This window comes from Bubalus bubalis, chromosome 15 (genome assembly GCF_019923935.1).
Source record: "Bubalus bubalis isolate 160015118507 breed Murrah chromosome 15, NDDB_SH_1, whole genome shotgun sequence".
Taxonomy (NCBI): Eukaryota; Metazoa; Chordata; class Mammalia; order Artiodactyla; family Bovidae; genus Bubalus; species Bubalus bubalis.
Genome location: NC_059171.1, coordinates 15,205,404 through 15,225,665, shown reverse-complemented (window position 1 = coordinate 15,225,665; position 20,262 = coordinate 15,205,404). Strand labels below are relative to the sequence as shown.

The 20,262-nt window shown below is 41.7% G+C and overlaps 1 protein-coding gene across 6 annotated transcripts in view; it reads right to left on the bottom strand.

Moving 5' to 3' along the window:
• The window catches only part of CPQ (carboxypeptidase Q), a 573,403-nt gene that overhangs the window by 79,898 nt on the left and 473,243 nt on the right, over positions 1–20,262 (bottom strand). For 4 of the 6 annotated variants that reach the window (XM_025265059.3, XM_025265060.3, XM_044928551.2 and 1 more), the window contains exon 7: positions 9,461–9,662. The exons of 1 other annotated variant lie outside the window; for it this stretch is intronic. In XM_025265059.3, the coding sequence (XP_025120844.3) occupies positions 9,461–9,662 (202 nt within the window). Of the gene's footprint in view, positions 1–1,199; positions 1,322–9,460; positions 9,663–20,262 lie in introns of all 6 variants that reach the window. One more of the 6 variants, XR_006544845.2, reaches the window with a different exon arrangement.

The window sequence follows — 20,262 nt, the reverse complement described above, 5'->3', positions numbered from 1 at the left end:
TGAGGAACATTTGGCTTTAAAGCTTCTGGATAAGACTGCCTCACTGTTATAAGGGCCAGCCACTGTGGACAGTCACTCTTCCATTGAGGTACAGTGTGTGGGAATCTGTTGCCTGGAACAACTGCAGCCATCTTGGGACCACGAGGGGACAAGCCTGAAGACAGAATTCATGCTGAAGATGGCACAGTGGAAAGATGTGAAAAACCAAGGTCTTTGGTATGACTGATGACTAAATTAAGCATTCTGTAACCACCTACTCCAGAGCCCTTTTTTAAACTAAATTTAAAAAAATCCCCTTACTACTGTTCTAAGTTGAAGCTTCTGTGTTATTTTGCAGCCAAGGGCAACCCAACTGATAGTATGATTTTTAATCTAGAAAGTTCAGTTTGGAATAAGTGAGCCAATTAGATGGAAGGGAAATAGTCTGATTTTTAATCTAGAAAGTTCACTTTGGAAGAAGTGAGCCAATTAGATGGAAGGGAACAAAGAATGCAGGCTGAGAGGCTAGCAGCTGGCTGCTACAGGAAAATCAGTGAGTACTGCTGGGATAAGGTTTGTGGGGTGGAGAGGAGGGAATGGGCTTTAAAAATAAGAGGAATTTGGAGTAAACAGGACTTGAGAGCATTTGGTTCTGTGTCCTGGGTGATTGTGTGGTTTCTGGAAGGTGGTCCTAGTCAATGAGAGAGAGGACAGAGAAGGAAGAGGAACATATGTGGGGGCTTGGTGGTGACCATACCCATTTTACATATATCAAGTATCAGGTCTCACTCACTAAACTGTGGAGCTTTACTATTGATTCCCAAGTGCCATACAGCAGGATAAGAATAGTTTGGGTTTCTCTGGTGGTCCTGTGGTTAAGACTCTGCCTTACAGCGCAGGGGACACCAGCTCAACCCCTGGCCGGGGAAGATCCCACATGCTGCAGAGCAACTAAACCCGTGCACCACGACGACTTTGCCGATGGGCTGCAACTGCTGAAGCCTGTGCGCCCTGGAGTCTGCGCTCTGTAACAAGAGAAGCCACTGCACTGAGAAGCCAGTACATCGCCATAGAGAGGAGCCCCCGCTTGCTGCAACTAGTGAAAGCCTGCACGCAGCAATGAAGACCCAGTGCAGCCAAAAATAATAATAAATAAATAATTTAAAAAGTTATATAAAAAGAATGCTTAATAATAACTGTGCGAGGCTAAGAAAACTTAACTCATTTGTCCAAGATGGCACAGGCAGTTCAAAGTTGTGAACCCAGAACACACTCTCTGCTCCTTCCCAGCACACTGCCTACTACTTGCCCAGATCATCAGCAAAAGACTGCTTCTCAGATTCTGAAGCAGAGGAAGAAACTCTTATTGGAAGATGTGCAGTCATGATGGGCTCACACCCTCAGTCACCTTAACAGAGTATTTAACTTATTCATTAATGTATATTTTATAGGAGAGTTTCTAAAGAAAAGTGTTCAAGCAGGACACATTTATGGACATCTGAGCACCATGAATTATATCTTATTACTGACATGTTCAGAATGAAATAGATTCCTGTCACTCTACTCAGATCTCATAATTGGAAAATCGGGCAAAAATTTAAGATTGAAAGCCTCTCTGCTATCTGGAATCAATAGAGACTAACCTAAATGCATCTTGGACACTTTCGATGCTCTTATATTATCTTTCAGAGAGAGTCAGGGAACAACTGTTTACCATTGTAGGTATAAGAATCACTAATGTACTAGAAAATACTAACCAACATCTTCTCTCAGTCTTTACTCCTTTAAGGTAAATAATCCTAATTACTCTAACCTCCTTAATTTATGTCATCCTTCCATCTGTTGTTCCTTCCATCTGTATGTCTTTTTTTTAAGCATCTTTTAATTTAGCCACACTTTTAAGCTGAAGGACCCAAAGCTTGTTGAGAAAACAATTACTTCTATGTTTTTTTTTCTCTTGTGATATTTACAAGAATTTAAATGTTTCCCAAAGTTAAACTAAGAGCTAAAGAGGATGCAAAGAAATAGAAACCCTTGACCTCAAAGAACTGATCATTGAGTATAGGAGGCAGGATGGAGGGAAATTCCTAGCAACCCAAGGACAATGTTAGTGTGTGACCCGAGTGCCATACTCGGGGTTACAGAAGTGTTTTAGAAATTCAGAAAAGCAATAGAGCACCAGGCTGTGTTAAAGAAGGATTCCCAGACACGGATGAATATAGAGTGAGCCTTAAAGCGCATTTAGGATTTGGAGAGAAAATAGGAAGAAGTATGGAAAAGGGTGGAAGTGGGTGGTGGCTGGAGTATGAAGATGTCTAGAACAGAGAGCTTATGTGCGACATACATCTAAGATTTTTTAAAAAACTTTCCTCCCACCCAAAGCCTTATATTTATGTTGATAGTTATCCTGTTCACCATGGACATCACCTAGATGGATGAAGGATATCCTATCTCCTCTCCAAAGATGATCGTTTCATAAATTTATCCATTTGACTTCTATAATTAATGAAAATCATGTTGAATTTTAATCCTATCTGTGCTCTTAATTAGTATTTTGATACAGAATATACAAAAACCATTAAGAAAATGGGGCTCAGACATCACACTACAGAAATGTGATAGGTCAACAACTTGAAATGGCTCAATAAATATTTATTAGTTCAGTGGAAGAAAAGGAAGAAAAAGAGAAAGAAGAAAGGATGAATGGAGTTTGGAAATATTTCTCATTAATTTTTCAGAAGTGAGCTGAACAGTTATTTAAAACTTAACTAAATTAGTATTTTGAGTCCTATTTTTAGGTTTAACTCACTGTAACTTGCCATGTCTTCAAGAATTCTGAGTACACAACTAGTATATTTTAATTTTCTTTTTCAGATTAACTATGGTTCTTTATCTTTTTTCTAAAGTTCCTAAAATTTTCAATGGGTAACCAGAGTTATAAACAGTTTCATTATTTCTTTCAGGAAGAGCTCAAACTTGAAATACCAGAAGATAGCTCAATAATAATAGGGGAAAACAGCAATAATTTGGTTCCATCTTACAATACTCTAAACGGAATGAAAAAGAATTCCAGGAAACATAAGTTGCAGTCTAAATGAGCTACCAAGTTTACAGAAAGCTTCCTGATAGAGAGAGGAGTGGAACAAAGAATGTGAGAAGAAATAAGTAGTTATTTACAATAACAAACTCCTTTCCCCAGGGGTAAATTATTCTGGAGCAGGAATGAACTGAAATCCTTTGCATAAGCAAGAGCCGAGCAAGATAAACATTTCAGACACTGTCATAGATCTCGAAGACCATCTTAGCATTCCAGACGCCCCGTGTTGTTGCATATTGTGGGAAAGGGGCCACCAGCCTTGAAACCAAAGAGGCCTGTTCTCAGGGTGACTTCCGCACTTAAGAGCCAGATAGACTTGGGCAAGTCATTCAGTCCCTCTGAGTCTGCTTCTTCATCTTCAGAACAGGAACAACTCTACCTAACTCTTAGGATGGTCATCTAGAGCAAAAAGACAGTGTCTGCAAAAAGCCTAACTGGGTGTCTGACAGCTAGCAGGAGTTGAGTAAATTATATTGCTTTTGCTCAGTCACTAAGTCATTCAGTCATTAAGTTCTATCCCACTCTTTGCGACCCCATGAACTGCAGCATACCAGGCCTCTGTCCTTCACTATATCCTTCAGATCAGATCAGATCAGATGCGACCCCATGAATCCCAGCATGCCAGGCCTCTCTGTCCATCACCAACTCCCAGAGTTCACTCAGACTAACGTCCATCGAGTCAGTAATGCCATCCAGCCATCTCATCCTATGTCATCCCCTTCTCCTCCTACCCCCAATCTCTCCCAGCATCAGAGTCTTTTCCAATGAGTCAACACTTCGCATGAGGTGGCCAAAGTACTGGAGTTTCCGCTTTAGCATCATTCCTTCCAAAGAAATCCCAGGGCTGATCTCCTTCAGAATGGACTGGTTGGATCTTCTTGCAGTCCAAGGGACTCTCAAGAGTCTTCTCCAACACCACAGTTCAAAAGCATCAATTCTTCGGCACTCAGCCTTCTTCACACTCCAACTCTCACATCCACACATGACCACTGGAAAAACCATAGCCTTGACTAGACGAACCTTTGTTGGCAAAGGAATGTCTCTGCTTTTGAACATGCTGTCTAGGTTGGTCATAACTTTCCTTCCCAGGAGTAAATGTCTTTTAATTTCATGGCTGCAGTCACCATCTGCAGTGATTTTGGAGCCCAGAGAAATAAAGTCTGGCACTGTTTCCACTGTTTCCCCATCTATTTCCCATGAAGTGATGGGACCGGATGCCATGATCTTCGTTTTCTGAATGTTGAGCTTTAAGCCAACTTTTTCACTCTCCACTTTCACTTTCATCAAGAGGCTTTTGAGTTCCTCTTCACTTTCTGCCATAAGGGTGGTGTCATCTGCATATTTGAGGTTATTGATATTTCTCCCAGCAATCTTGATTCCAGTTTGTGTTTCTTCCAGTCCAGCATTTCTCATGATGTACTCTGCATATAAGTTAAATAAACAGGGTCACAATATACAGCCTTGATGTACTCCTTTTCCTATTTGGAACCAGTCTGTTGTTCCATGTCCAGTTCTAACTGTTGCTTCCTGACCTGCATACAAATTTCTCAAGAGGCAGATCAGATGGTCTGGTATTCCCATCTCTTTCAGAATTTTCCACAGTTTATTGTGATCCACACAGTCAAAGGCTTTGGCATAGTCAATGAAGCAGAAATAGATGTTTTTCTGGAACTCTCTTGCTTTTTCCATGATCCAGCGGATGTTGGCAATTTGATCTCTGGTTCCTCTGCCTTTTCTAAAGCCAGCTTGAACATCAAAAAGTTCACGGTTCACATATTGCTGAAGCCTGGCTTGGAGAATTTTGAGCGTTACTTTTCTAGTGTGTGAGATGAGTGCAAGTGTGCGGTAGTTTGAGCATTCTTTGGCATTGCCTTTCTTTGGGATTGGAATGAAAACTGACCTTTTCCAGTCCTGTGGCCACTGCTGAGTTTTCCAAATTTGCTGGCATATTGAGTGCAGCACTTTCACAGCATCATCTTTCAGGATTTGAAATAGCTCAACTGGAGTTCCATCACCTCCACTAGCTTTGTTCGTAGTGATGCTTTCTAAGGCCCACTTGACTTCACATTCCAGGATGTCTGGCTCTAGGTCAGTGATCACACCATCGTGATTATCTGGGTCGTGAAGATCTTTTTTGTACCGTTCTTCTGTGTATTCTTGCCATCTCTTCTTAATATCTTCTGCTTCTGTTAGGTCCATACCATTTCTGTCCTTTATCGAGCCCATCTTTGCATGAAATGTTCCTTTGGTATCTCTGATTTTCTTGAAGAGATCTCTAGTCTTTCCATTCTGTTGTTTTCCTCTATTTCTTTGCATTGATCGCTGAAGAAGGCTTTCTTATCTCTTCTTACTATTCTTTGGTACTCTGCATTCAGATGTTTATATCTTTCCTTTTCTCCTTTGCTTTTTGCTTCTCTTCTTTTCACAGCTATTTGTAAGGCCTCCTCAGACAGCGATTTTGCTTTTTTGCATTTCTTTTCCATGGGGATGGTCTTGATCCCTGTCTCCTGTACAATGTCACAAACCTCATTCCATAGTTCATCAGGCACTCTATCCATCACTATATCCTTAGGTTTGTTCAAATTCATGTCCACTGAGTTGTGAATCTATATAACCATTTAGATAGATTGATGCTATCTAACCATCTTCATCCTCTGTTTCCTTCTTCTTTTGGCTTCAATATTTCCCTGCATCAGGGTCTTTTCAAATGAGTCAGCTCTTTGCATCAGGTGGCCAAAGTATTGGAGTTACAGCTTCAGCATCTGTCCTTCCAATGAATATTCAGGGTTGATGTCCTTTAGGACTGACTGGTTTGATCTCCTTGCAGTCCAAGGGACCCAAGAATCTTCTCTAGCACCGCTGTTGGAAAGCATCAATTCTTTGGCGCTCAGCCTTCTTTACGGTCCAACTCTCATATCTATACATGACTACTGGAAAAACCATAGCTTTGACAATATGGACCTTTGTTGGCAAAGTGATGTCTCTGCTTTTTAATATGCTGTCTTGAGGCTTCCCTGGTGGCTCAGATGGTAAAGAATCTGCCTGTAATGCAGGAAACCCGAGTTCGATCCCTGGTTCGGGAAGATCCCCTGGAGAAGGGAATGGCTACCCACTCCAGTATTCTTGCCTGGAGAATCCCATGGACAGAGGAGCCTGGCAGGCTACAGTGCATTGGGTCGCAAAGAGTTGAACACAACTGAGCAATTAACACTTTCACTTTCTTTTTCAGGTTAGTCATAGCTTTCCTTCCAAGGAGCAAGTGTCTTAATTTCATGTCTGCAGTCACCATCAGCAGTGACTGTGGAGCCCAAGATAATAAAATCTGTCACTTCTTCTACTTTTCCTCTTTCTATTTGTTGTGAAGTGATGGGACTGGATGCCATGATCTTAGTTTTTTAAATGTTGAGTAAATTATAACTCACATGAGTTCTTAAGTAATCACAATGGGGTTCAAATGCCCCACTACTCTGTGGCAAGAGGGAAGCCCTCCTTACCTTTGTGAAGACAATCAAATCACCTTGTTCATTCCAAATAGAACCATTCTTATGGAATATCAACAAGGAAGGAATAATGCTAGAGCTGATTCTCCATCATCCAGTGCAACAAAGGCAGAAACTACCCGGCACGAGGGAGCACACACATCTTTGTTCTCCTTCTGTCTTTGGTTTCAGCTCCTCTCCTCCCCTTTCACCACCTCCAGTCTTCACACTAATTCACCCACAACCTGTCAGGGTTTTTTCTCACTTCTTACCACCCAGCAAACTTATGGAGCTTCTCTGAAATTTTAAGAAGATTCTTTCTGGAAAATTCACAGGTCAAGAAAAATCTAAAATTCAAGCAAAAACATTTTATACAATTCAAAGGGCAAATGCCCTTCCCCTGGACCTTGATCATGATTAAAAGCACATATGTGTAGAGAGTCTTGGTTCTGTACAGATGAACCACAGCACTGAAAATGGAAATGTTGTTGTAAGTTATTTCAAAATATGGTTAAAATATACACAAACCACTGGAGAGAATTTAGGTCCTTGTCTTACAATAAAGAAAAACTTCTTCTCTTTTTAGTTATAAAAGAGAATTACCAACCTTAACATCTAAAATATGCTTTAATCTAGAATATCTAAAGAATGAACTTAAAAAAAAAAACCCTTAAATCCATACAGTATGGCTTTTCCAGTGGTCATGTGTGGATGTGAGAGTTGGACTGTGAAGAAAGCTGAGCACTGAAGAATTGATGGTTTTGAACTGTGGTGCTGGAGAAGACTCTTGAGAGTCCCTTGGACTGCAAGGAGATCCAACCAGTCCATCCTAAAGGAGACCAGTCCTGGGTGTTCATTGGAAGGACTGATGCTGAGGCTGAAACTCCAATATTTTGGCCACCTCATGCAAAGAGTTGACTCATTGGAGAAGACCTTGATGCTGACAGGGATTGGGGGCAGGAGGAGAAGGGGATGACAGAGGATGAGATGGCTGGATGGCATTACTGACTCGATGCACATGAGTTTGGGTGAACTCTGGGAGTTGGTGATGGACAGGGAGGCCTGGTGTGCTGCGATTCATGGGGTTGCAAAGAGTTGGATATGACTGAGTGATTGAACTGATGGTATTGATAAAGTCTATTTTGCAGGCTGAAAAAAAAAAAAGGCTAGAGTGGGGTGGATCTAGAGTGACTTTAAAAAAATTGTGAAATATTTTGTAGCTATAAAAATGGTTCTGGAAATTAATTTTTAAGACTATTCAAAAGCTAGACTTCCTGTTTGCATAATACAAGTACAGAATAATACACAAATAGATTTTTTAACAGTTTTTTTTGGTTATGGATAGAATGGTGTTGAGGGAACAACCTCTGTGATCAGAGGTCTAATATCATCAACAACCCTCTCCCATGGCCAGTGTTAGCAAATTTATGAGGGAAATTCATTTGTCTTCTTTCTTGTCCTGTAACTATCCCATGCCTAGTCCTACTACATAATTTCATACCTGCCCAGGACTTGTCTTAAAAATATCAGCCTGATGAATCACTGATCAGGATAAACTAGTTTATGTCCAACCGCTTAAACAGTCTTTGCATTAGGAAAAAATGATTAACAAAATGTTCCCAACCTCAAAGAATAAATCTCCAATGGTAAAATTCCAGATACTTTGGTTTTGGGTAGGGGATTATTTGGGTCAGAGAAGTTTAGGCAGCACAGGACTGGAACTAGAAGGATATCAGTAGTAGTAAATATCGATAACCTCAGATATGAAGATGACACCACCCTTATGGCAGAAAGTGAAGAAGAACTAGAGAGCCTCTTGATGAAAGTGAAAGAGGAGAGTGAAGAAGTTGGCTTAAAGCTCTACATTCAGAAAACGAAGATCATGGCATCCGGTCCCATCACTTCACCGCAAATAGATGTGGAAACAGTGGAAACAGTGGCTGACTTTATTTTCTGGGCTCCAAAATCACTGCAGATGGTGACTGCAGCCATGAAATTAAAAGACGCTTACTCCTTGGGAGGAAAGTTATGACCAACCTAGACAGCATATTAAAAAGCAGAGATATTACTTTGCCAACAAAAGTCCATCTAGTCAAGGCCATGGTTTTTTCATTAGTCATATATGGATGTGAGAGTTAGACTGTAAAGAAAGCTGAGCCCCGAAGAATTGATACTTTTGAACTGTGGTGTTGGAGAAGACTCTGGAGAGTCCCTTGGACTGCAAGGAGATCCAACCAGTCCATCCTAAAGGAGATCGATCAGTCCTGGGTGTTCATTGGAAGGACTGCTGTTGAAGCTGAAACTCCAATACTTTGGCCACCTGATGTGAAGAGCTGACTCATTTGAAAAGACCCTGATGCTGGGAAAGATTGAGGGCAGGAGGAGAAGGGGACGACAGAGGATGAGATGGCTGGATGGCATCACTGACTCGATGGACATGAGTTTGAGTAAACTCTGGGAGTTGTTGGTGGATAGGGAGGCCTGGCGTGCTGCAGTCCATGGGGTCGCAAAGAGTCAGACACGACTGAGTGACTGAACTGAACTGAACTATCTCCTACTCTATTTCATAAATTTTGGTCAGGAGATCATTTGTGTTACAATCACCATATACCTGTTTTTTAAAACACGAAACCAATTTCTAGGCCCAATCCCAGAGTCATTAAATCAGAATTTCTTGGAGAGAGGAACTTGTACTTTAGAAAGAGAAGACAGATGGATAAACAAATATAAAGGAGTATTATTACCCCAATATTTGAAATCATCAGATTATATCTTGTAGACAAAAGCTAAGGGTTTCCATGTATTAATTGACCTACCAGTATCTGTTGTGGCGTGTTAGAACAGAAACTTTGTTTTAAATTGCTGGCAGTATGTAAAGAACCCTAACTTTATCTTCTGCTCTTACCAGGCACTCCATCTTGGATCCAGAAGTTAATGTCCGTCCCGTCTCCAGCCTTCAGGACCTGGGTGATGTTGATGGGCTGCAGCAGGCTCATGACCTCCTCCATGATGATCCTGGCCTTGTCAGAGCCAGTGAACTTCAGCCCAGAGGGCAAGAAGGTTCCCAGGTCAGACTCCATCACGAGGCTGTAGTTGGAACTATTTGCCTAAACAAAAGAGGTAAGTGTTTGGTTCATATCTGCTGCATCTCTGCTTTCTCTTTGGGAGTTACTGAAAAAACAACAATCAGAGACTTTATCTCCTCACTAGTTGTTGCCAAAACACATGAGGCTTTGCTGGACTTGGGGTCTGGTCTGCATATTACTAACAGTTCTGAGATGCAAGCTTACTCATCCTGGGATCTGCCAAATTTGAGTTGACTTGGAAAGATTTTCTTTAAATTCAATGAAAATAAATATAAAGCTCCATTTTAAAATCACTCAATTATTGCTATTATCAATAATATTCTTTCAATTAATTTTCTTAACAGCTTAATTTGTACCAGATACAATTCCTTTTCTACAGTGGGGATCTCCAGATAGCATTAGCCATGTTCAGGCCAAAAAAAGGTATGCTCTGTGGGCCTATTTCCCTGCACCTCTTTCCTCTTGATGGACATTCTGTCTTATTTTAATTGTGGATTCTGCAAAGGCTTAAAAGCATCAAACCGACAGGTTTGTCTTGGGTTTCTGATTCTGTTGTTGTGCCATCTGTTGAGTCCCCAGGGAGGGAGGTAATAGAATGCCAGTGAAATGATGCTCTCTCTGGGGTACAACTGTAGAACTCTAAATCCCAGCAGCTCTGCCAGGCAGCTAGTGTGTAAACTTTTCCCAAATAAAGTCTGGTGAGAAAGCACAGTGATTTCATGTAGCCAATATTGTCACAGCAAGAGCCTAGAAGAGGCCCTCACCAGATTGCACAGCTCAATTGCCACCCAGCCCAAAGACTTTCAAGTTTAAGGTTGTTTCAAGTTTAAAGTGGCCTGGCCATCTATTTCTCAGGAACCATTCTTTTCTTCAAGACTGACCAAATACTACCTTGGTCGAGTTATTCGCAAGCTGGCATCGTCATTAGTCACCTAGTAAAAACCAATAATGACATTTTTACATTGCTTTCAGAGGGCTTTCATGTTTGCAATCTCCTTTGATCTTTTTCCATAACCCATAAAGTAGACAGGGCAGTTTTACCATTGATAGTGGTTTATAGAAAAGAGACTGAGGATCAGAGAGGTTAGATGACTTGCTCAAAGTCACACAGTTGGCAAATGAGAGAGCTGGGTCTGAAATACTGTGCTTTCCAAAGCTCCACACTGCTATAGCTAGCATGGAGTTACACCTGTTCTGAATTAGAATGATTTTTCACTTGCATAACAATTTCAGGGTTGCATAACTATTTTTTTCTTTTGTAAAACAGATACTTTTTATAATGATTTCCTATTGCCGTGGAGGGGCACTGTTGTTACAACAGCAAGAACAGTGGTGGGTTCTAAAGAAGGACATTTCTAGTGTTCATAGGACTGAACTTTGTGGTCCTTGGATATCTATTCTGTTGTCATTGATGATGAGAAGGCTGACAAAGCAGAAGTCTGTTGGTATTTCCACTTTCACATCTAAGGAATTTCTGTCTTCATGGTGATTTTCAGAGAAAGACCCAAGGCAATTATGATTTAAAAACAAAACAAAACAAAACACTTTTCTCTGTTTTCAGCTGTGGCTACTGCAAGAAGGTAGCATCATTAAGAGTTAATAACAAGCAAAAATACTTGCATTAATGTATTACATTCAGGGTTCACTCAGCTAGCCCACTGGTGCTGGTCAACAAGTTGGCATGAATTCGGCAGGGTTAACCCTGTCCTCTTAAGTGCCCACTGCTCCCACCCCAAATTCTTTTCCTCCCCTATAAAAATGAGAAAAGAAATAGCACAATATATCTTCAAATAAAGACAGAGTTAGGTAATGTCTGTGAGGGTTCCCATGCTTCTCACAGACTCCCATCCTTCCAATAAGAAAATTACCCAATTTGCTCCTGACTATATATGTTTTAGTTGAAAGTAGAGCCAGGTAGTGATTTGGGCATCAGACTGGTGAGGTGCGCCCAGCCCTGGACCCACTCAGCTCTACTCCTGGCTCAACAACCGACCCGCTGGACTGCCGAGAGAAGTGTCTGGCCTCTCTCTCTGTCCCCAAGTCATGATGCCTTGACCTTTAGCATCTCCATCTGTAGGCTGGAACAAATGCTTTTTTTCCAGGCTTAGACAGTGGTAAAGAACACACCTGCCAGTGCAGGAGATGTAAGAGGTGCTGGTTCAATCCTGGGGTTGAGAAGATCTCCTGGAGGAGCACAGTAACCCACTCCAGTATTCTTACTTGGAGAATCCCATGCACAGAGGAGCCTGGTGGGCTACAGTCCACGGGGTCACAAAGAGTCAGACACAACTGAAGCGACTGAGCATGCACTCAAGCATGAAAAATGAGCCTGGGCACATGGAACTTTGAGGGTCTTTAAAGAAAAGATCTTTGTGGACCATAGTGAAAGTGGTGGTGTGAGTTGAACTTGTCCAAGCTCCTTAAAAAATATGCACGAAGGGCTTCTTGGCCCTCTACACCTGCAATGAACAAGGGCCTGGGTATCCCACCATCTGTGACTGGTACCATGCGATGCCAGGATGCTGATAGGAATGTTGAGAATAATTTAAATAAGGGCACTTTCAAAGGTGTCAGATGCTATGTGGCAATAGGTTTAGCACAGGGATAACAAGTATGGGCCCTGGGACTATTCAGTCTGAGTTTAATCCTCAGACTGACCAGTCATGAGCTCTGTGACTCTGGGCAGTCTGTGTGACCTCTCAGTTTCTTCTGCCATGAAATGGGGATAATGATGGCCCCCCAGTACTGGTCTTACCATTAAAGATCCATACTTCTCAGGTTTTCAAGAAAGGACTCCATATAAACCATTCTGATAGCTGCATATAATGATAACCGGTATCATTTTTGCAGAGCTTCCAACGTGCCAGACACTGTGTGACATGCCTTATAGCTTAGCCCAGGTAATGCTTATAATCATTCTATAAGTGCTATTATATTTCCCATTTCACAGATGAAGCAACTGGGGTCTGGTCAGGTTAACTAACTTCCCCAGGCTTACCTAGCTAGTGAGTGGAGTGGTCAGAAAACCTAGCTAGTGAGTGGAGTGGTCAGAATTCAAGCCTAGAGGTCTGCCTCCCCAAGCCTGTGGGCTCAGCCCCTCCAATACTCTGTCTGCTCATGCTTACTTCCAATTGTCAGGCCACAGGTCCTTGCTTTTAATTAAAAAATACAAAGACTGTAGTCAAACAAATGTACAGAGTTTAAAATATTCTTGCATGATCACAATACAAAATCTGTTTGGACAGAATTTATTGTCCCTGCTAACAAAGTAATTTGATTAGGCAAAGAGAAGACTGAAAACAAAAACAAAAACAAAACCCTTGCTCCACCATTTCCTACCAACTAGGAATAAAAAGCCTAAAATAATAAAATATCTTTTTCAACCCGAATTAGACAGGATGTGCAGATTTCAGTAAATCAGAATTCTGTCGTAGGTAGAGACGTGCTAGATTTCTATTCATGTAGGATTTTATTAGCTGTTGCTAACATGACGGCAGCAGTCTATTGTTGTCTATTTATATATAAACATTTCCATATGTTTTCAACAAGGAACTAAGAAAACAAACCACCCACCATCCATGACACTGCTTTTCCTCCTCATTGATGGCATCATTGTCTAATCGTTAGCACATGGCCAAAGAGCTGGGAAAACAAAATGTCTCTGCACAAAGAAACTGGGATGAATAAGCCGGGTCACAGCGCTGTTACAACTGCTGCTTCTCAGAATGTGTTGTCGCAAACATCCGTGTCCCTCACTATGCTATGGGCCACTGGGGACACACTCGGTGTCGACTTGGAAAGCTGATTATCGCTAGTGACAGTGGAGCGAACCATGCTGGTTTCACTCAACCCACTTGTGCACACAAAACAAAATATCCATCCTCCTACTTACAGGATGTAGGCAGAAACCTCCCTTCTGGAGACTGAACGCTTTATTGCTGAGCTAACCAGCACCGATTGAGGCAAACGTATAGATGGGGAGGCTGAGAAGCTCAGTGACAAGCTCAGATACTACGCGTAAACTCCTCGTCCTGCTCTCTTAATGAGGAGAAAGACTTCTTAAGAGTCATGGAAACTGTCCTTCATTGCCCTGTAATGGACATAATGCAATGCAGTGAAAAGCTGCTGGCTAACCTCCTAGATCGGGGCTGCTCGAGTAGTTAATATCTGCTTAGGGCTGAAGATTCATACATTTGTTTTGTGCTAGAATCACATCCTATCACTTCTTTTCTTTTCTTAAGGGTCAGCTTACTCTGCCAAAGAACAATTTGGTAACCATTAGCATTCTTTGGGTGCAACCCAAGATTAAAAAGTAGAACAATGTTTAAAATACATATTGCATATTTTCAAATGCTTACTTCCTAACATAAACACAAGGGTGATGTTTGTGTTCTTTGCTTTTATAAAACTCCAGATAATTCTTCTTCAGAAACATAGACCCAAGCTCGACGTCTCCTCTCCTCCCAAACTTGGCATCTTTTTTTTTGTATTAAAGCTTTTATTTTCTCATAACCTAGGCAACCTGTCTTTAGTTTTGAACGAAAATCGTAATCCCCAAAATCAAATGATGAGAAAAAGAGACTCCTAATTATTTGAATTAATCATTTAGCCTCCTTAGTTCAATCTTCGAAGAAGTAAACACACCCCCCGCCCCCACTGCCCCCAACACAGGGCAATCAGTCTCGGTACCACGTCCCCTCTCCGGTAAAGGTTAATGTTTTACAGGTGATGGTGCTGACGCTGTTTGGTCAGGTGGTAAGCTCAAAACAAGTTCTCAGAAGGAATCATCCTATGAGACCCTGAGCTGAGTTACCACAGTCATCTTCTCCAGCGCAGCCAGTGACCCTGGGATTCCCATTTCAAAGGGTATATAAATGGGGTAGGGGAGTGTTTCATGGAGCTTTAGGTCAAACACCTGTCATGACGGGGTGATAGGAAAAGAGGTTTCTCCCTGCTGGGCAAAACCAAGAAGAGATTTTCCTTTCTGGTCATGTCTGTCCCGAGGTTCAGACTTTTATTTCTGGCACTCGCCAGCATTCAGTTTTAAACAACCTTGGGGACCCAGCGAGAAGGGTCAGGAAAGAGGATGACAAGGTGGAGGACCGTACGTTATTTTTATTTGACAGTTAAACTGGCTGTGGCTCGGGAGAAGGGGCAGTCTTGGGTAAGTTACACTGGTACTAAAATCGCAGACATCTATTGTGGTTTAGCCACCATGCAGCCTGGAGATGGCGTGGAATAAATGGCTTCTGGAGACCCCTTTCCAACCCTATCATTCTATGTGTGCACCGAAGTTTCTCTTGTGAGTCAAACCTGTGTTTTCAGGCAATCCACTTTTCACAATGTTGCTCCAAGCACTCTAGATCTCAGTGAATTCTCTTGAGCTGGTTAAGGCCCACGTATAGCCCTTAAACTTATGGAAAACATATGATCCCTCTATAAATGTCACTATGGTAACAACAGTGACTCGGAAGGCTGAAAGATAGGGCATAAACATAGGCTAAAAGAAATAAGAATGTTATTTCTATTATACTGGAACTATGGTTGTATTCACATTTCTTTGAGGAATAAAAACGACCCAGTAACCAGAGTATTTGGTAGACAGGCTTAAGAGCTTACATGGTAGCTCATTGTCTATCTCAGCTTTTAATTTTATTCCTGCATGTTGAAGCAACATAATCAATAGCTGAAATCAGTGGGACTCATAATCTTCACAATTAAATTTTGATTCCTTTAACATAATACATTGCCCAAGTGTTTGGCGTTGCTAGTTTCATACACATTTCAATAAGCAGCTGTAAAGAGAAATCTCCAACACAGCTGGCTTTGTGAAAGCAGCTGCTTCTGCCTCTTTCATTCTCCATCCCTCTCTCAACCTCCTCCCTCGCGTGGATTTTCCCAGCCTGTCTCCTCTTGTATCTGCCATGCTGCATCAAGGTGTAAGAGCTAAATTATTTAAAAGAGGATCCCTTCCTTCGTCTGACCTTTCTTCTCTGACACTGTTACATGCTTAATAGGCACAGAGACGTGTTTCTGGTTTTGGACAGAGGGGTCTTATCAGCCAAGACAGAGCTTTTGAGTTGACTTCAAACCAGTCCTCTTCTCTTGGCTGGAAAGCCCATGGCAGCTTCTTTAAATCCCTATTCAAGGTTACAACTGATAAGGAGTTCCTTTTCTTATGTGTAGACAGGTTATTTCTTTTAAAAAAATAATAGTGCTTATTTTCATGTCCTGCAAAAATAGGCTACTTTATAATCTGGAATTGAAATATTTATTCGATCTAATGGCGTATCATATTAAAGCACTGTTAATCACTAATTCTCCTTTTTCCACAGCCCGTAGATAAGCACTTAGAGCATGTTTGGATTATGATAATATCCTTAAATGCTTTATTTGATCAAGCACTCTTTATTAATATTAGTAAAGATGCTAAACACAGCTTTAAAAGTAATTTTATTTTTTTAAACATGACTTATTTTCTCTCAGAAGCACAACGGTGGGTCTGCAACCTCATGAAAGACAACTGTACCCAAATATGAGCTTCAAGGCTCTGGCTGTACGCAAGGCTTCACGCTCTGCCTCTCCCCTCGCCTTCCATTTCTAACACTCCAGACCCGTCTAATGCGCTGCGCTGTTACACTTTATTCAATTTGTTTTTTATATCCACCTTGCTCCTGAAAGAATTCAAGTCTTCCTATAAGACACTAATTGAGGGAATTTATGCTTTTGGACTGTGGTGTTGGAGAAGACTCTTAAGAGTCCACTGGACTTCAGGAAGATCCAGCCAGTCCATCCTAAAGGAAATCAGTTCTGAATGTTCATTGGAATGACTGATGCTGAAGCTGAAACTCTAATATTTTGGTCACCTGATGCGAAGAACCAACTCATTGGAAAAGACCCTGATGCTGGGAAAGATTGAAGGCAGGAGGAGAAGGGGATGACGGAGGATGAGACGGTTGGATGGCATCACTGACTCTATGGACATGAATTTGAGTAAGCTCCTGGAGTTGGTGATGGACAGGGAAGCCAGGCATGGTATAGTCCATGGGGTCGCATAGAGTTGGACACAACTGAGCGACTGAGCTTAGAACTTATAAGACACTAATATCATATTTTAAAAGTACTGTAAACTCGAGAACCAAAAAAATGCCCTGAATACAGGGATTGAATCTGTGTGGATCTCTACCACACTTCTAGCTTAAATAACAGAGCTCAGTACATGGTGGGTGCTCAATAAATATGGGAGGAGAAATAAGGTCACAACTGGGAAAATCTGACATGATACTCCAACAGCAACTTTGGAGATGTAACTTAGCTAGTGCTGCCAAGGTAAGAGGAAAAAACAATGTGCTACGAAGCTCTCATTATTTAGGAAAAGAAAGGATATCACCAGCTCCTTGGAAAACTTATTTCAGCTCCAGATTATCCTGTTTTTAACAGTTTTGCCGGCAATCAGTTCTGAGAGGAATTGCCACATGGTTCTTTCTATGAGGAACATTGAACAAAATTATGAAAGAGTCGCCAATAGCAGTTTTTATAAAAGAGGCAGAAACTCCTTTCATAACACTGTTTCCTAAATATTGATCCTCAATTAAATCCAAAAGCAAAATATTAAGTCACACTTCAGTAAAGCTGTTTCTTTAGGAAGTAAACTGTATTTATTTAACAGTTACTGAGGCAGAAACCGAATTGGATGACCATACATCCCTGTTTGCTCTGGGCAGTCTGTCTGTCATGGTATGATTATTAACGGTGCCTAATTTTTCTAACCCACTCTCAAATATCAATTGTCCCTCCTAGCATTTTTGTACAAGTTAGTGAAAATTCCAAGATTGAGGTCATTTAGCATTAAATTGCAAATATTTGGTGGCGCTGAACTGGTCACTTGCTGATTCCTGTAAACACTTTCTTCCCTGGGCTTCTGGGACCTTAGACTCTTTGCTGTCCTCACACATTACTGGGTGCGCCTCCTCAGTTTCCTTGGCTGGCTTCCTCATCCTTCTGATCTTTAGATATTGAGGTGGTCAAAAACAGACAAGAGGGCTTGTTTTCCTAGTCTCTTCTTGGAATAGTGTTTGGACCCTGATGGCAGGGACTTCTCTATTATGTTTAGTACTTATGATTGATGATTTGATGGTTATAAACCCTCCCATTCCCTGTATATATTTCCTTTTCCAATGTAAATGTAACATTCCTTTCATCAGGAGGTACAACTCTCTTCCCCCATGCTCTGAATGTAGGCTGGTCCTTTGCCTTTCTTTGACCTAGAGGCTCTAGCAGAAGTGGCCATTTGTGACTTCAGAGTATGGGCCGAAAGAAGGCTTACAGCTGCCACCTTGACCTGTTGCTGCCCTAAGACTGACACGTAAAGAAGCCTGGGGTACCACATGGGAAGATCAGCCTAGGTGACAGCCAGTCCAGTCCCAACTTCTGTAAGTTGGACCATCTTTGATCACCCAGGCAAGCTGTCATGTGACTACAAGCTGAGTGACCAGGTAAGATGCAGGATACTCAGTTAAACTTGAAGTTTTTAGTATAAGAACATCCTATGTGATATTTGGAAGCATATAAGAGCCTTTTGATGAAAGTGAAAGAGGAGAGTGAAAAAGCTGGCTTAAAGCTGAACATTCAGAAAACTAAGATCATGGCATCCAGTCCTGTCACTTCAAGGCAAATAGATGCGAAAACAGCAGAAACAGTGGCAGACTTTATATTTCTAGGCTCCAAAATCACTGAAGATGGTGCCTGCAGCCATGAAATTAAAAGACACATACCCCTTGGAAGGGAAGTTATGGCCAACGTAGACAGCATATTAAAAAGCAGAGACATTACTTTGCCAACAAAGGTCCATCTGGTCAAGGCTAGGTTTTTCCAGTAGTCATGTATGGATGTGAGAGTTGGACTATAAAGAAAGCTGAGTGCTGAAGAACTGATGCTTTTGAACTGTGGTGTTGGAGAAGACGCTTGAGAGTCCCTTGGACTGCAAGGAGATCCAACCAGTCCATCCTAAAGGAGACCAGTCCTGGGTATTCATTGGAAGGACTGATGCTGAGGCTGAAACTCCAATCCTTTGGCCACCTGCTGTGAAGAGCTGACTCATTTGAGAAGACCATGATGCTGTGAAAGATTGAAGGCAGGAGGAGAAGGGGACAACAGAGGATGAGATGGTTGGATGGCATCCTTGACTCAATGGACATGAGTTTGGGTAAACTCTGGGAGATGGTGATGGACAGGGAGGCCTGGCGTGCTACAGTCCATGGGGTCACAAAGAGTCGGACACAACTGAGTGACGGAACTGAACTGAACTGAGGCTCCCTAATTACAGGGAACTCCTTAACAACAGGGTACCTGAAACACCAAGAACATGTAAGAGGTTCTCAATAAATATTTGTTGAATGAGTGGATATTCTATATTATTGATTCAAAGAAGATTCATATGTTTATATATAACTTGGATATGTGGAAAGGTATTGAATTTTTATCATTAAAAAATTAAAAAGTCTGGTTGTAATCTTGCCCATGTGTTAGAACCCTCTTCTGCTGACATGGGTTTAGGAGCAAATCTAAAAAACATTCTCAAAAAGCACCTTCAGATATGGTGAAATGCCCAATTACTTGCTTAGTTGAATTTCCAGAATTCTTCACCAAAAGAATGAAAGAAATGATCTTGGCCAGGAAGAATCTGGGGGCAAGAGTTACTAGTTATTTGGTTTTATGATTAAAGTAGCCTCAAGTTGTCCATAGACGATTGAATTGAACCTCAAAGAAGGCTGAACAAAACTATCTCAATCAAACAAAATCAACTGAGTTGTTGAATGGAATGGTGGAGCATCCAAATGCCTTAAGGGGCCAGTGGCTATAAGGGCCTTGGGGGAAGGAAAAGAGAGATGGAAACTGAATCAGGAGTAGGGAGAGAATAGCCCAGACAGAGTGACTTCCAATGATTTTCATAAGGATGGGATGAAGGAGACCTATGGAGAATGCTAACTCAAGAGACTTGTTCAGTCACTCAGTCGTGTCTCACTCTTTGAGACCCCATGGACTGTAGCCCACCGGGCTCCTCTGTCTATGGGGTTTTCCAGGCAAGAATACTGGAGTGGGTTGCCATTTCCTACTCCAGGGGAACTTCCTCACCCAGGGATCAAACCCATGTCTCCTGCATTGGCAGGTTATTCTTTATGGCTGAGCCACCAGGGAAGCCCATAGCCCTGGGGACTAGAGGCTCTTACATCCTCTGGAGGGCAAAGATAGCATCCCTCTGTTGAAAGCGTGGAAGCTGGGCTTCCAATGGACAGGAGGCAGAGGTACCGAAAGAAGGAAAGTAGTACTGTTGATACATATGGAGAAAACTCCATAACCATGACTACCTTTAGACTTCTCCCCTAAACTCTAGTCTTTTTTACTGAGCCGTGTATTTGACCTCTCCATGTGGATGTTTGATAGCTCAAACTTAACATGTCCAAAACTGAGCTCCTTATCACCTCCTCAGACCCTTCTAACCAACTCCTCCCATTCGAGTTGCTCAGGCTTCCAACTGTGGGGTCACACTGGTTGCCTTTCTCTCACATTCTATATACAATTCACCATCAGATCCTGTTGGCTCTTCCCTTAAAATATCCCT